The 16,469-nt window shown below is 44.4% G+C and overlaps 1 protein-coding gene across 4 annotated transcripts; it reads left to right on the top strand.

The window, feature by feature from the left end:
- The first annotated feature begins 1,223 nt into the window (after window positions 1-1,223).
- On the top strand, window positions 1,224-14,834 carry tfap2a (transcription factor AP-2 alpha). 4 transcript variants are annotated; one of them, XM_040167706.2, is made up of 7 exons: window positions 1,224-1,404; window positions 5,848-6,267; window positions 7,491-7,542; window positions 8,980-9,205; window positions 9,930-10,048; window positions 11,800-11,941; window positions 13,156-14,834. In XM_040167706.2, exons 1-7 carry the CDS (start codon window positions 1,372-1,374, stop codon window positions 13,442-13,444), a joined length of 1,281 nt encoding a protein of 426 aa, XP_040023640.1. In that variant the 5' UTR covers window positions 1,224-1,371; the 3' UTR covers window positions 13,445-14,834. The 4 variants fall into 4 exon arrangements, with proteins under 4 accessions (XP_040023640.1, XP_040023639.1, XP_077951837.1 ...); XM_040167705.2 differs by lacking the exon at window positions 1,224-1,404 and adding an exon at window positions 2,966-3,163; XM_078095711.1 differs by lacking the exon at window positions 1,224-1,404 and adding an exon at window positions 4,099-4,444.
- Window positions 14,835-16,469: the final 1,635 nt, after the last annotated feature.

Below are 16,469 nucleotides of genomic sequence, written 5' to 3'. Positions count from 1 at the left end.
TGTACAGTCCTGGAGAGGTCTTTATAGCTGCAGGTATTGTGTGTGTAGTTAAAATGTCTTCGCCTTTGAAGTCAAACATGAAGGCTTGTTTTAAATATTAACACTGCAACAAAAAAAAAAAAAAGAAGAAACAAAAATCTTTACATTCGATACGGAATTATGCAACCCCCCTCAAAAAAACAGGATTTATAGGGCTAAATGCAAAATCTCAACAAAAAGTTGGTCCAATAATCTCAGTGTATGAATTAAATATGTCTAATATAAAGTGTTAGATGTGGTGAGAGAACCGACGCAGCTGCAGCGACGTGTGTGTGTGTGTGTGTGTGTGTGTGTGTGTGTGTGTGTGTGTGTGTGTGTGTGCTCCGTAAAGGACTTGAAAGAGGACAAAAAACGGGTTTTGGACTAAAGCCTCGACCATTATCACCTCTGTCATTGCACGTGTTGCTCTCCTCTCTGTATGCGTGAGTGTGTGAGTTGTAGCGCGTGTGCGCGTGCGAGACACAGAGAGAGGGAGACCTCATTCGCTCTTGGCCTGGGGGGTCTACATAAGTATTAGAAATAAACAGTGGATGAATAAATAATGACCCTCACAATAGCAGGGCTCTCTGCGCAGAAGTAATGATGTTGGCAGTTAACCTTCAAGTTTTCTAACTTGACACAGTTTCATTTGCAATGAGGATTCATATACAATTAACAGGAGGAAAGTATAAGATAAATACACGTCTTTTTCGGTTCTTATAACATACTACCGATTTGATTTAAATTTTCTTTCGCCCATATTTACCTATCTTGTTTAATATCATGTTTATTAATTTAGTTGTGAGATAAATTAAGGGGAAAGGTAAACGGCATCGCTTTTCACTCCTTTTCATTTTTTAATGCAAATTTACATGAAGCAAAGAATTTGTTACTCAACGAAAAATTAACTGGATGTGTTAACAGCTTCGATTTACACTCTCTGCAAATATATCTATATTTCGTAGTCACAGCAGGGACTATGATTAAGCTATAGTGCATTCCGGTATCTCTTGAGTTTCCTCAACAATAACTAATATTTAAAAACATGTTCGTTCGATCATTTATTGTTTCATAAAAACCCAATCCGTAGTCTTTGAAGACAAAACAGGCAAATGCAGAAACCAGACACAACGTAGGTGATTCCACTTTCCCCAGGTAGTTTCTCCTTACGCGTCCACACCCGGAGCACTGCGCATGCGCCAACACTCCGCAACACTTTTTATGGCCAGGTGAGACGATCCGGTCAGGCGAAAAAAAAACAACGTAAAAGGTTCAGTTCGGCACCGGAGGCTCAATGAGATAGACACGGAACCGGATCTACCGACAACGACCAAAGGCAGCAGAAGACACAGAATGTCAATTATGGGCAGAATGGGAGAATGGCAGGTATGTGCTGCTTACTTTTAAGACAAAGACGCGGCGGGTGAACCGTGGAAACTGTCAAAATGTCCACTTTTGTTGTGCAGCAAGAGGCCGCTTTCGTGAACACGTTCCATGAAAAGAGTCGGTGTATAGTTCACAGGCACACGCTAACACGAAGAACTTATTTCATAAGGAACGCTTCTTCTTTTGGGGGGCCGTGAAAGAGTGAGGATGTTGATCGCGTGGGGTTGTAGGTTGTAATTCAGGCGGACGGTCATGTGTTTGAATCAGAAATGTGTGGAAAGCATGAGACGTGGGTTTTGGTCGTGGAGTATTTCATATGAAACGCAGCCCTTAATATGCGGTTGCGTGTCTGAGGTGAGATGTGATTCGTCTAGCCTTTCGCGTGTATATTCACACAGGATCCATATTTGGATTGCGTGTTTCCCACTCGCAAGTTTCCAAAGCATCCCTGGTCTCGTCACTGGAATACGGGGCCTTGTTTTGTGAGGTGTGTGGGGGGTTAAAGAGACGCTAAACTTTAGTATCACTGCTTTAAAACGGAGGAAAAATCATCCCCACAGACAGCCAGGCTGGATCAACAGAAACGCACATGCACATAGCTGTCATTGTCAGCCAGTTTCATCGCTCCATTCTCATTAATAGCCCAACTGCTGCTGCTGCTGCAAAAAAAAAAGACAAGCCCTCCACCAAAAATGGTAATCTGGGTTTTTAAAACGAGAGCAGCCAACGCCTTGAAAGAGCCGGCGACCTGTCTGCCGACCCACGACCTGCTGAGGTGAAGGCTCGGCCGGCGACAGGGAAGAGCCGGGCTCCCCTGGCCGTTCATTCAAATGAAACAAGGCCATGTTGTTGTGTTAATTATTTACATCCCCCCCCCCCCCCCTAACCCCCACACACCGGCAAGCCCTCCCCTTACAGGTAGTCAATGGACCTGTAGAGCCGCTCCGAATGGCTCACCTGTTTACCATAACACAGGAAGAATGGCCTCTCAAGGCTCCGCGCTCTCAATGGGATTAAAATAACAGTTTGGGAGTTTTTTTTTTTTAAAAAGCCCAAAAGTGTGTGTCAGGGTTGTATTTGCATAGGCCTGCCGTCCTAGAGAAGTAATGGAGACACGAGGATGAGCGGATTTGTTTTCAGTCAATGTAGACTCTTTCTTACAGCAGCATGATATTTGAATATTATTTCGTTCTTCGTTATGAAAATTGAACGTGAACGTGTAATTTGTGCAGCCCGACGCGCTTTGCTCGAGCCTCGACTTGTAGAAAACCGTCCCAGGTGCATGCAGATCCACATGCATGGCTCTGCCCTCTTCCCCCCTCAATACACGCACACACACACAGCTCGCAGAACAGTCGGAATAATAAGCGTGTATAGCGTCCTATCGTTTTAGTTTTTACCTGTGCGCTGTCCATTGGTGTTGGTGTGAGCAGATGAGGGGAGGGGGGTGGGGGGGGGGGGGGGGGGGGGGGGGGGGGAGAGGGGGGGGGGGAATCAAACGACTGTTGATATGCTAATGAGGCCCTGTGCCAGTGTTATTACAGAGCTGCTCCAGCCCTTCACTTCTACCATTAGAGGGAGACCTCAGAGCGCAAGACAGACAGAAGCCCACAGCTTCAATAAAAGTAGTTTTTCTGAGCGGGGAGCACAATTCACTGAGTGAAAACAAGACTAAGGCGATACCACTCAATATCCACCTCAACAATCCATGAAAATGCTTTGGAAATTAACTGATAACATTAAATATGAAGATTGCGAGGTAAGGGACTCCTCTTTGATTTGTTTAATTTAATTTAAGTTTGATATTTTTGTTTAAGATGATCACTTTAGGGGTACGTTTCATTGTTTTGATCCAAATATGTCAGTCTTTTGACAGGTGTTAGTGAACACATTTAATTTAAGTGCAGAAAGTAATAGATACATGTTTTTTATATATATTTTACTAGGATCTTCTGTTTGGGTATTTGTGCGTATCAAAATTAGAAGATAAGCAGATAGTGGTAAAATCGATGATAAGAAATAAATAAACAAAAATAATAACGATGGTTTTGTATTATGCTAATAACAGAAATATTTTAAATGCAATTCACACCAGTTACATCTTTATTTTCATTTTTTAAATATCACATAAAATATTTTATCCATATATAAAATAACAAGCGGATACTTAAAAAATGTATACACCATTAATTTCATTAAAATAAATATATCTTGACTAAATGGCAAATGCCGCCACACTTCGCTGCTTAACCAACATGGACATTTACTCCTTAGTTTTCATTTATTTGAAACATGAGGCATTAGAATATGCGTGTGTGCGTGTCCGTATGAGGTGCATGCGCTGACTGATTGTTGTTGGTGCCATAAACAAAGTTTGGCACGAACATCAGGGACTTCTTTTTAGCAGTGGAGAAGCCGGTTGAACGTGTTTTCACTCGCGTCCTCAGAGGATATTCTTATACAAAAATATAAGCAAAGCTCGGCGTTCAGATTGTGGAGATTATTATTTTTATTATTATTATTTGTTATTTACAGGCAATGTTTCCCCTCTGGTGGATGCAAATACGTATAAAAACGCGCAAATGAAATCCAGTCCCAGCCCGGTGTTTCGTTATTTGAAAAAAACAAAACAAAAACTAAAGGTGTGCTGAGGGAGAAAAAGGGGGAGTGGAGCTCGGCGAGTCGCATGTAGAAAAAAAAAAAAAAAGAAAAGTTGGTAAGAGCGGCGGATCCGCGCGGCCCTGTCATAGAGACTTGGGGCATTTTATTCTCTCCCCCCCGCGACCCTCCGTCAACACATCTAAAAGTTAGCCGGTGCGACTCTGTCTTTTTGGAGTCGGAAACGGAAACCGGTGGATTTATTCGGCGGAGCAGACAGAGGAGCGAGAGAGGGAGAGAGGGGGAGAGGGGGAGAGAAAAAGCCCCCATGGAGGAGAGCTCGCTGTCGGAGTCTGAGGCGGAAAACAAAGAGTGGAGCTGTAGGAGCGAGCCGCTCGGAAAGCCCGCAACGTCTTCTGCCGGATTTTCACCCAGCTCAGAGGTGCACGTTGTTTTCCTTCCATCGCTTCCCTCCCCCCTCTCCCCCCTCCCTCCCTCCCCTGTCTGTCTGTGGTCCACCTCCCTTCATTCCTATATGCCTTTCCTTCACTTTTGCGCTTTGGCCTTGGGACCCTTTTAAAATACCCCCCCCTCCTCCTCCCCCCCCCCCTTCTCTCTCTCTGATTCGTCAGACGGGAGTGAGTGTCCCTCTTTTTGTCTCTCTCTCTCTCCACTCCCTCCACAGTCTCCCTCCCTCTCTCTCTCCCTCCCCATCTCTGATTAGATATACCGATTCCTCCTTTCAATGGACGTCATTTAAGCGCAGACTCCTGCCTTGAGTTGCGTCCTCCGCTTCACGCCCGATTTCCGACCGTTCTTTCCCTCATTATTAAGTATTCCTGCGGTGCTAATAGTCATGAATGCGCTCTATTAGGAGTCCGAGGGGAGAGAGACGAAGAAGCGGCTCTTTTGCTAATATGAGCTCAAGCGAGGGGACGGCAGCACTGTGATAGAAGCCAAAGGGGGAGAAAAGGGGAGAAAAGAGGGTTCACCAAGAGAAACTTTTCGACCCAAAGCGGCCAGCAACGACGAATTTTTTTTGTTTTTGTTTTTAGACCCACACGAAGGGCAGCGGGGATCTAACCGTTCGTTTCTGATGGATTATCGTCCTGCTCCTGTGGCACGTATCTGACCGCCGGGGCCATCGTGATCTTTTCGGGAGAGAAGAGTCTTCTTTTGGGGGCTATAACATTTTTTGTTTTGCTGGTTAATTCCATTGGCTCGCCCTCCCCCTCCCTCTCCCCCACTCTAAACACTCAAAGTGTTTTTTTTTTAAAACTGATTATTCTGTCCTTGAGTGGCACCAAAATAATCCTTTGAAATGTTAGTGCACAGTTTTTCCGCGATGGTAAGTTGCTGGATCTCCGTCTCGGACACTTGGAATTTGTTTGCATATCTGATCGTGTCATAACACTTCCTTTGGCTGATTATTATTGTGAGAATCTTGCATGCTGGATACACACCGGAGAAGTGTTGGAATAATACAAGGCTCGGTTATTTATATAAAGGCATACCCATCTCTTGAATGTCGTGTTTTTACCTGAGAATTTACTTAGACCATTGTATTATTATATCATTTTATTTCCAAAACTGCAAAAAAAAGTAGCTCCATTCGGTGCATCAACATGTTGTTTTTATTGTTATTTAAATCCACAAAGTTCTTCAGATTTAATAGGCTGCAAATTCCTGTCACTCAGGCCATGTTTGATAAAGCCCACAGCCTTCTGCTGTTAAAGCAAAGCGGGACAACGTCATCACTTACGGTTGTGTGTGCGTGCGTGTTTGCAAAAAAACAAACAAAGTGTATTTAGGCTTAACTCGTTTATTTCTGTCCTCCCCTGCCAGGACCGTCACGACGGCACCAGCAATGGGACAGCCAGGCTACCTCAGCTGGGCGGCGTGGGCCAGAGTCCCTACACGAGCGCCCCTCCGCTCTCCCACACGCCGAACTCGGACTTCCAGCCCCCGTACTTCCCTCCGCCCTACCAGCCCATCTACCCGCAGTCTCAGGACCCTTACTCGCACGTCAACGACCCGTACTCCCTCAACTCCCTGCACGCCCAGCCGCAGCCGCAGCACCCGGGCTGGCCGGGCCAGAGGCAGAGCCAGGAGAGCGGCCTGCTCCACCAGCACCGCGGCCTGCCCCACCAGCTGTGCCGGGAGTACCGCAGGGAAGTGCTGCTACCGTCCGGCCACGGCATCGATACGGGACTGTCGGACTCTATCTCTCTCCATGGAATACCTCACTCTTTAGACGACGTTCAGGTGAGGCGGCATTTACCCCGAGGTCCTTCGTGGGCTTAGATTGTTCTGTTCAACAAAAAAAAAAGAAGGAGGAATAAAGGTTGATTTATTAAAAAACACAGTTGGTTACCAGCACTGGTGTGATTTTTTAATAAATATAGTCGTGTAAAAATAATAACAGCAATGGTGTTATTTTTGTTTTAAATAAATATTTATTGACGTACTATTTGTTCAAGCGCCCTGCCTCTCATAATTGCTATTAATTTGTAAAAGTGTTGTCCATAACTATTGTTGTATTTGTTTAATACATGTAAGCAGGATGACATCCATTATATTATTAGTATGGTAATAGAGCGTTTTTTCTGGATGCTTAAAAAAATAGCATGACATTATGTTTAGTGCTGTCATGATCATTTTGAACAAAACGGCAATAATTTAGCTTCATAATTATAAATATATAGAATATAGTTTTCCAAACGGTCCCCATGATAATGCCTTGCAGTTGCAGCTACACTCGATGGGGTTTTGCACCATCTTATCAGTTGAATCGAATTAAATGAGCTCGATAAATACGTAGAAAAAAGCCCCCTTATTTCCACAAGGATCTTTCGGTGTTGTCTGTTCTATATATTTACCTCAGTATAAAAAGAGATGAAGCTCGCGGCTCTGCGCAACAAACAATCCCATCATGGAACCCTTACAGGAGAATTGAGTTATGGTAATCGGTGCACGATCTCTAAAGATGCATGATAAATGAGCGCTGAAAATTGTCTATAACCCTCAATTCTTATTTAGAGCACTCTTCCCAGTTATTAATCAGAAACAAACACCAATAATCCTCTAATTAGTTCATAGGCCTTTAATAGGCTGCGCCGCCGTAATTACTATCCAATCTAGATTAGAAGTTTCCTTGTGAGTAGAGCCAATACGGGGGCGAAATTGGGTCAGGATTGTGGGGCGACACAGCTTCGTTATTTAAGTCTGACTTTGTGATCTGGTGCAATGTGGCCGTCAGTGTTACCCGCTGAAAACAGCCGCGGACAATAATAACAGGTATAGGCCTGCGAGTCCCTCCGTGTTGGGTGATTGTGGCCGCTAATTGTGTCAGGCTTTGTTCGTGCGCGGCATCACGAGTTGCACGCACTCATGCACGCGACTCAGGCTCATATATATATATATATATATATATTTTTTTTTTCTGCCTTTGTGCTAATTTTTTTTCTTCTTCTTTTCTTTTTGCACAGTCCGTTGATGATCAAGGAATTCACATTCCCGACCAGACTGTAATTAAAAAAGGTAAGCAATTTCCTCCGAGATATCATGCGTGTTTCTGCAAGCTGCACACCAATAGGCTTCACGCGCACACGCGCACACGCACACACGCATACACCATTCTGCTCGAGAGACCCCGATGCAATGCGGTAATGCCTGACTGATCCTAATACGCAGTAGCCTATTTTTCATTACATGGTTTCCAAGTGCATCAAACTGGCTGCACCTTTCTTCCTTTTTTTTTTTTCTTCTTCTCTTCTCGCTGATGGAATTTACTGTCAGCGTTTCAGAGGAGCGGGGAGATGAGGGGAGCTGGTGGGCTTTGTGTGCCCGTGGTATTGATGGACAAAGATTCAGGCCTATACGATTCCTGGCACTTCAGCGGGGAAAGCCAATAGCTGCAATCACACTGCACGGTCAAATTTAAAATGGAAGTTGGTGCCGCTGGATGGTCTCAGCGTGTGCAGGAGTGGCGCTAATTCCTCCTCATTTTATGCAAAGGGACCAAAACTCGGCTTTGATGAAGCACCGAGTGATCATTTCTTATGTATTTACTGTTGAAATTATATCATCGTTGACACAACAGGGGGAGGAGGGGGGGGGGGGGTCGTGTTCGCGTTTAAAAGCGTGTTGTCAGGTCAAATTAGGACTCACCACAATAGATATGGGGCGAGTTTTCTTTCCCTTTCTGTCCTTTTCTCCCCTTCTATATTCTATATACTTTGTGTGTGCGTCTATCTGCGCATCAACATGATAATTGGCTTCTTATATTAGTAATCTCAAGAGTTCGTTTAACTCCTATTGTCTCTATTAGGCTCCCCTGAGCCATTAATGTCACAAGTGATCTATCCAAAGGCGCACAGTCCCCTTTGTCTCCGGTTACTGCACACCAAAACGGTGCAAAGCCCAGTGGTGCTGGGAAAAGCCCCCCACCCTCCGCCACCCTAGGTTCGAAATCACACACGGGCGATTTTGCTGGATACCGTGGATATGTCAAAATAGGTAGACCTGAAACCAAATCTCTGGGTTGGCGTGGCTGCTTTGCGCAAAGTCGATCCACGGTGCGTAAAAAAAAAAATCGAATGAACGAGCGCTGATATGCTGGAGAGTCGGAGTCTCCACACATAGGTGTTGCCCGCGATGCTAATCCAGATAGAAAATACACGAAGTATAAAATACTCTACATTTTGTCCGCGTAAAGTTGCTGGAGAAACATGCCGACTAATGCGCACACACATTATCAGTATTATTATTATGTCTCCATGCTATAGTCCTCATATCAGGCTCTGTTCTCGGCGCGTCCTCTCTGCTGGAGGTGTGCACATGTGGCGTTAAAACTCCAAATCCGGGGCCTAACCCCCCACCCCCCTTCTCATTTAGTCAAGGCTCTGCATTGCATGAAATCCACTGAGCACGGTCTCTCTCTCGGTCTCACCGCCCTCCTGTCTCTCTCCCATATAGGTCCAGTGTCTTTATCCAAGAACAACAACATCTCCTCCATCCCCGTAAACAAGGACGGTCTTTTCGGGGGAGTGGTTAACCCCAACGAGGTGTTCTGCTCTGTTCCGGGTCGCCTGTCCCTCCTCAGCTCCACGTCAAAGTACAAGGTCACTGTGGCAGAGGTGCAGAGACGCCTCTCGCCGCCCGAGTGCCTCAACGCCTCCCTGCTGGGTGGAGTGCTGAGGAGGTGAGTTCGACTAGAAGGATGCTTTAAAAAAAACTCCTCTGTACCTGTCTTTCTATGTGTGTGTGTGTGTGTGTGGACTCTCTCCCTCTACTCCAATCCACTCGCTCTGTGAGCGTGTATCTCTCTCCTCTGTACCAAGAATAATTAAAATCGACCAACCATGACACCTAGCTCCTGCATTTAAAGCAGGAGGGGTCTGTTAAATTCCATATTAACTTCCCTGGCGCACTGGATCTCTCTCTCTCTCTCTCAAATGAATGTAGGCCTAGTCTGTTTCATGCCCCAGCTCTATAGGCCCAGTGAAGGCATTACACATGAAAACATTGGTCTCCAATGAACTGTCTACTGAAGTGCTGTAGACACGCAGCCATAGTCCTGCCTATTAAGTAGGGCTTTATATATTCGTTTTGTACAGTATTTGTCTGCCGGTGAAAAGGCTGGGCTTTTAAAAAAAATATTATTTATAGCTCTTGTGAGGTACAATGAAGGCAAAGCCTGATAGATTCAGTCCATTCACCTTTTAATTTGGACCACATTTATTGGTTCATATTCGATATCATGCACTGTGGAAAGCATCACCACAATTTGAATATGAAAGGCCAAATTTGATACAAGTCATACACAAATTGCTAGATATTTGTATGTCCTAACCACAGTTTCCCCGATAAATCACGACATTGATGCATATTTTATAGATTCAAATATCTGCTCTTATCCGTCTCAGGGCCAAGTCTAAGAATGGAGGAAGATCCTTAAGGGAGAAGCTGGATAAGATCGGCTTGAATCTACCTGCGGGCAGACGTAAAGCTGCCAACGTCACGTTGCTGACGTCACTAGTCGAAGGTAAGTTGTGAGCCATAAATCACGTTCCCACTCACGTTGCTCCCGCGATACCAGGTGCTTTCAAACAGCCCCCCCCCCTCCCCCGCTCCCCCTTTCTTTCTCTCTCTCCCTCCCTCTCTCTCTCTGTGTGTTGGAAATCAGCATATGCGCTCATCCGTGTAATGTGGACCGACTTTGCCTCGCAAGTAATAAAGCATGAAGGATATGCGTGTGTGTGTGTGTGTGTGTGTGTGTGTGTGTGTGTGTGTGTGTGTGTGTGTGTGTGTGTGTGTGTGTGTGTGTGTGTGGAGAGGGAGAGGGAGAGAGAGGCAGAGAGAGAATGGTGCTGGTGATTCTAGTGGCTTTACAGCGTTGGCCCCCGCTTCCAGGAGCCCACTTGCAGGTCCACGGCTGGCCTAGTTTACACACTGGATGAATTTGTGTCGAAGTCCAGTTAATTATTGAGTCCTTCTTGTTTATTGGGCCCCGCCGAGCTGCTTCACCTCACGGATGAGAAGTCGATTGATTTATTAACCCTGCGTCGTTCCAAACGTTATTACAGCCCGGGCATGGCGGCGAGGGTCTGTATTCTAATGGCGACTTAATTATTTCGTTGATAGCTTCCCGTTCTTTGGTTGTCACTGCGGACTTTTGTTGCATGCAAATGGCACGGCGCTGACCTATCGGGCGCTATATATGCTTTGCGCCTATTAGAGAATAAATTACTCAACGGTGGCGCGCTGAAAAGAGACTTTATTTTACGCGACTGAATGACTCCGTTTTGCTTGCAGAGTTGAACCTTATTATTCAGTGCAGTGGTATTTTGTGCGCTGTGGGTTTACAAAGGTGAAAGCCCGAGATGGTCCATTGGTCCCTGTTAATCATTATTGCGCGGAAGGGCCGAATGCAATGTTCACTGCGCTTCGTGGAAACGCGGTGCTGTATTCGTTAATGAGCCTGCAGAAATGTTTGATTCTCGGTAATAAAAAAAGGAGCGGGGCGGCACGTGCGCGCCGGTGGACGGCAGAGGGTGGGAGAAGTCAGCCGGTGATTTAGTGAAGGGACACTGCGTTTGCAAGAAGTGCTGTCATTGTTGATGATCCGCTCCGGTTTTTTTTATGGAAACGAGTTTACTGGACTTGAGCTTTGATGCTAATTGGCGCATGCGTTCTTCCGGAGTAGAGGCTTATGGGCAGGAAGCCCCGCAGTAAAAAAAAAAAAAAAGAAAAGAAAAAACTCAACTGCTTCAGGAAATTAAAAGCAAAGAAGAAGCAAAGGGTGGGAGGGTAAATAAAAATAACAACCAACAAAGGAAGAGAACTCGTCTTGGACAGAATGAAAGCGGTGATGCTCGCAGATCGGGATCACCGTTTCAAATGTCTTCCCCGTGTCAACGTGATCGGCTGGACTTTCAATAATGTGCAGGCATCGGTAATCAATGACATGGTGTTAGGCATGACGCCCCGTCTATATTTCATATCCACTCACGGTCTCCCCCTCCGTCTTTAACCGCTCTCACGACGTGGAGCAGAGAACCTGCAGGCCGGCTTTTATTATTATTTGATTATTCCTTTAAGGGTACTTTTTTGTCACGATCCTTAGTTTTGTTTAGGAGGAAGGCACAGGTGCCATAACGCGCTGCTCGGATCAGATCATCATGCCTTATAGGCCAAGCAGGGGCCTGTGTGAACTGCTCTCAATTTGATGTAACCATATTTAATAAGCAAACACATTCTGCTCTTCTTTTTTTAAATTTTTTTTTCCTTTCTCAGGCGAAGCTGTTCATCTTGCCAGGGATTTTGGTTATGTATGCGAGACCGAGTTTCCAGCCAAGGCGGTAGCTGAATATGTAAACCGTCAGCATTCCGACCCAAACGAACAAGTCCAAAGAAAAAACATGCTGTTGGCCACGAAGTAAGTGTTGTTATCACATCTCACTGTGTCACAAACGCACTCCAGCCTGTGCCACTGTGTGTGTGTGTGTGTGTGTGTGAGTGAGTGTCTTTATTTGACAATTGCACACACGTACACACAGATAACTTGACTATTTTGTATTTTACTAAAATGTCACAGTGTCCAAAAGTGCCTTCGTAACAAATACATATGTTGTACATTTTATATCAGATGTGGCCTCGTGATAAAACAGCTGGTCACCTCCGAGCTAATATCAGTCCAATACTAATTAATACTTCTTCTTTTTTTGGACACACACCCTTGAATGTTACATTTCTGCTAATTACGGATTTTATTCGGACAATTATTTTCTCATTATTTGGGCGACACGGGCGATTTCATATTAAAGCATACATCATAATTAAAAGGATTCTCGTTCAGATAAATGTGCTGCTGTTTGGTATGTTGACTGAGCCTTTCCCTCATTTGCACGCACAGCTGTATTTATTGTGCATTTGTGATTTCTCTGACATTGACACATGGCTGGTTCACCTGCAGCGCTGCCTTTGGCTTTTGGTGTTATTTATTTTTTACAATGCATTAGCTGAAACATGGGGACTCCTCAAACGACCTGCATATATTATCGATGACGTACTACATGCAGCTGTTTACTGCTTGTTAAAGGCTTTTTTTGAGTGTTATACAGTTCACTTGATTGGACCTTTAAATGGTGCAATACAAAGTTCTACACAATCTAAAATAATCTACACATAGTGTACTGCATGTAATTAAGATGTGCAGAGGAAGGTGGTTTGAGGGAATGACAACATGGCTCATGGTTACTTTTTCGTTTAATTTGTGTTTAATGCACGTGATAATCAGCCAGTGAAATCATTTGTGCTCATGTTGTCTTAAAATCCTCGTAATACAAGTAAGAGCTCCTGCCACTGAGCTGAACTTCCACCTGTTTGTAGCCTCGGGACATTTTCTTTAGCCAAGTGATACATTTTGAAAACAAAGCAGAGGGAGAAACACTTGTAGTCCACTAATGATGTTTTGAAAAAAAAAAAAAAAGAACCATTTGAATAAGTAACAGCATCTCAACTTTGCGGCAAATTACTTTAAGAAAAATGCATAACTTGAAACCCAGAAAAAAATGGCAACTTATTGTGGCCGGTTTGTTTCATGTGATTGGTTTCGTTGGTACTAACGCGCCGCTCGATCCATCTCTCCAGGCAAGTCTGCAAAGAGTTCACAGACCTGCTGTCCCAGGACCGCTCGCCGCTCGGGAACTCGCGGCCGCAGCCCATCCTTGAACCGGGGATCCAGAGCTGTTTGACCCACTTCAGTCTAATCTCACACGGCTTCGGGACCCCGGCGCTGTGCGCGGCAGTCACGGCCCTGCAGAACTATCTGACCGAGGCTATCAAAGCCATGGACAAAATGTACCTCAACAACAACCCCAACAGTCACTCAGATAACGGCACTAAAGGCGGAGACAAAGACGAGAAGCACAGAAAGTGATGTTTCCCTCCCACCTGCACCGAAGGCCAACCCCCCCCCCCCTCCCCTCACCGGGGGAGGGGGTCGGGGGGGGGGCCCGTTCTTCTATACCGGCCACCCCCCCCCCCCCTCACCCCCGCCCTCCCCTCCACCTTGCCCCGGGCCCTCCACCCACCCAATATAAATATTATAAATACCTTATAAATACTATTGATAAAGTCGAACGTGCCACTTTCTGATCTTGCGCGGTTTTACATGTTTTTGTTTTTACATCCCACTTTGGATTCACGGGGAAACGAGGCAAGAATCTTCCTCCTCTTCTTCTTCATCTTCTTCTTCTTCTTCCTCCTCCTCCTCCGACACCTGAACCATATGAAATGTTATTTTAAAAAAAAGAAAAAAAAAAGAAAAGAAAAAAGAAGCTGCACCGGGACAGCTCCAGGGCGAGGAAAAGGTGTGTTGCCTCGGCCAGAGGACTTTTTATGTACTACCCCTTATTTTTTATGAGCTGCAACGAACGGACTGCGATCCAGCGACCCCTCTATATCTCAATTTTACGATTGTGACCGAAAAAAAAAAAAAAAACGAAGCGAAAAGAGGATGAATTCTTATCAGTATTGTGAATAATAAACTTGAAAAACAAAGAGAAATTCCACAGAGCTCCATGTCATGACTTCAGTTGTAGACTCTCACTCTCTCAACGAACTTTTTTGAATTTCCACACGATTCGCAGTTATATAAGGGAATCCGTGTTCATGTATGTATATATTTATTTATGTGTAATTTAATGGGAATTGTAAATATGGTGCGTCTGTTGAAACTTCTTTTTTTTATTTATCTGGGTCCTCCTGTTTTAGTGGGTTTGAATATTCGGTTAGTTCTTCATGTGATTTTATGGTTCTTAGAAAACAGAAGTTTGGGGTATTTTTATTTCTCTGGGATATTTCAATTCAGCCCCCGTGTAGCATGTTGAGGCGACATTGAAGCAAGTGAACAAATTGAATAGAAATAAACATCCATTTCTCTCTCTATATATTATCATTATTCAGTTTTTCTTTAAATTTGAGACAGAGGTGAGACCCTGAGGAGCTGTTTGTTTTTTTGTGTTCCTATTTTCGTTTTTATACAAACTTTTATGTGTAGTGCCAATCAGAATATGTTTCACCTCTTGTTCTCTCCTTGAAGCACCATAAAAGCAATAAATGGAAAATTGTCTTTTTTTCAATGTTGGAAGACATTCAAAAAAACATTTTTTGGGACCACCTGATATCTTGTTATGTCCGATAATGTCCAAAATTGGAGGCAGTTTTAGCTGTATTGTATAGACATGTGCTGGCAATAGTTCCCATGCCTGTCAATGTATTATAGTCCTTTGTTGCCCAGAAAAAAAATAAATATTTGATACGCTTCATCTCGATTTTTATTCATATCTTTTAATTTTTTATTCACGCCCTGGTGGAATTGTTTTCTTTTTTTTTCTCTTTTTGGTCTTTTTTGGTATTTTTCCATTCTGAATGGCTACAGTAATTGAGTTTAAGTCTCCCCTGACGATTGCTCCTTGCAATAAGCAGCTGAACTCATTGTTTCCCTCAAGTATAATAATAAAAAAAAAAAAATCTTACTTTAAACTCCCTAGTTCAGAGCACAGGATCTTATGCAGGCCAAATGGCTCACAACAATGGATATACTCGCGTTTGAAGTGTGCAGCGCCACCCCTCCAGCTAAAACCCTCTGAGATGTATACAGGCCTGGTGTGCGATGTTTGCTTGTTATCGGCTATATTCGGCTCTCCCCGGTTTATTCTGTGCTGGAGCCTTATTCAAAGACATGCATCCAATATTTGTTGTTTGCTTCTCCGTGTAATCAATGAACAATCAGCGCTCAGTGTGCTGCATTTAAATCCATATTCCGTGATATAATTAGGCCTCCACTTCCATAAAGAATCTCCTTCTCGAACTGGTATTTCGTCTCATTTCGTTGTGTTTTGCCTGAGCGAGTCCATAAATGGTGGCCATCACGCGGGCAGTTAGAGCAAATCTGAGGCCGGCCTTTTGCTTTATTTTGCGTGCAGAGCTGCAGGAAGCTGGCCGTTGCATAACATTTCTGTTGCCTTTGATTGTATATCGCCGGCGTGGCACCTATATAGCTCGAAATCAATCTCGTCTGGAGCCTGAATCAGTCCTGTGATGTATACATCTTGCTGTTTTTTTTTTTTTTTGCTTCTCCTATTTCACTGTCTGGTAACCATGTCGTTTAAAATATTGTAACATCGGCCCCCCCCCCTCTCTTTTTTCCTCTCCCTTCCTCCAACCTCCTCAGCAGCTATATTTATTATCTGCATGATTTTCGGGGGGCCCATGGTTTAATTCTGTGGCAGTTGTTTTGCAAGAGGGTGAATGAAGCCTAACTGTACATGTCCTTGGCATAATTGCGATGCACGGTGCCGGAGCAGGTGAAGCGAGGCATTGTCTGTCAGCCCTGTTTTTGTTGGCTCAGTCTTCAGATTGTGTGTGGGATCCTGTCCTCAGGCACAATAGCTCACTCATAAAGGGGAGAGACTACCCGGCTGCTCATGGTGGGTGTGGAGGGGGTTTGGGGGGGTGGGGTTGAGCATAAATAGTCACTTTAAAGGAAAACAATCGTATTAAAACAGCATTCATAGGTATTAGCAACCCCAGAAAAAGGAAGCCCCTCACGTGTGTCATTAATGCTAATGTTGTTTAATAAATGTATCGGCGTTTTGCTTTGCTTTGAAAAACGCGTTTGTGAGGGTGAAACGAACGCATTAGAAATAGGGGCGTCTGTGACAATGGCGGATATTTGTGCGTGTTATTAGTGCGAGATGAGGAGGATCGCAGGGCCTGTGATTGTGTTTGTCTGTGTAACGGAATCGGAGTGTTAAAGAAACTCCAAATCCCATTGTCCGCCGTTTGTTTACATCGACGTGCACTTGTTTGTAATTTGCAAGGCTTTTTAATACGAAATTATTATTTTACCGTAATTTGATCTCAAATAGAGCTACTTTCTCGCAATGCCTCCCAGTGAA

This window comes from Gasterosteus aculeatus, chromosome 21 (assembly GCF_964276395.1).
Source record: "Gasterosteus aculeatus chromosome 21, fGasAcu3.hap1.1, whole genome shotgun sequence".
Taxonomy (NCBI): Eukaryota; Metazoa; Chordata; class Actinopteri; order Perciformes; family Gasterosteidae; genus Gasterosteus; species Gasterosteus aculeatus.
Note: the sequence above shows the minus strand (reverse complement) of the source record. Positions and strands in the feature narration are given on the sequence as shown.

What these genes read in the sequence shown, in the direction of transcription:
- tfap2a (XM_078095711.1), top strand. Translation starts at nt 4,331, where the DNA reads ATGGAGGAGAGCTCGCTGTCGGAGTCTGAGGCGGAAAACAAAGAGTGG. An exon ending in ACTCTTTAGACGACGTTCAG is followed by an intron (nt 6,268 to 7,490) that starts GTGAGGCGGCAT and finishes CTTTTTGCACAG; the next exon opens with TCCGTTGATGATCAAGGAAT. An exon ending in AACATGCTGTTGGCCACGAA is followed by an intron (nt 11,942 to 13,155) that starts GTAAGTGTTGTT and finishes CCATCTCTCCAG; the next exon opens with GCAAGTCTGCAAAGAGTTCA.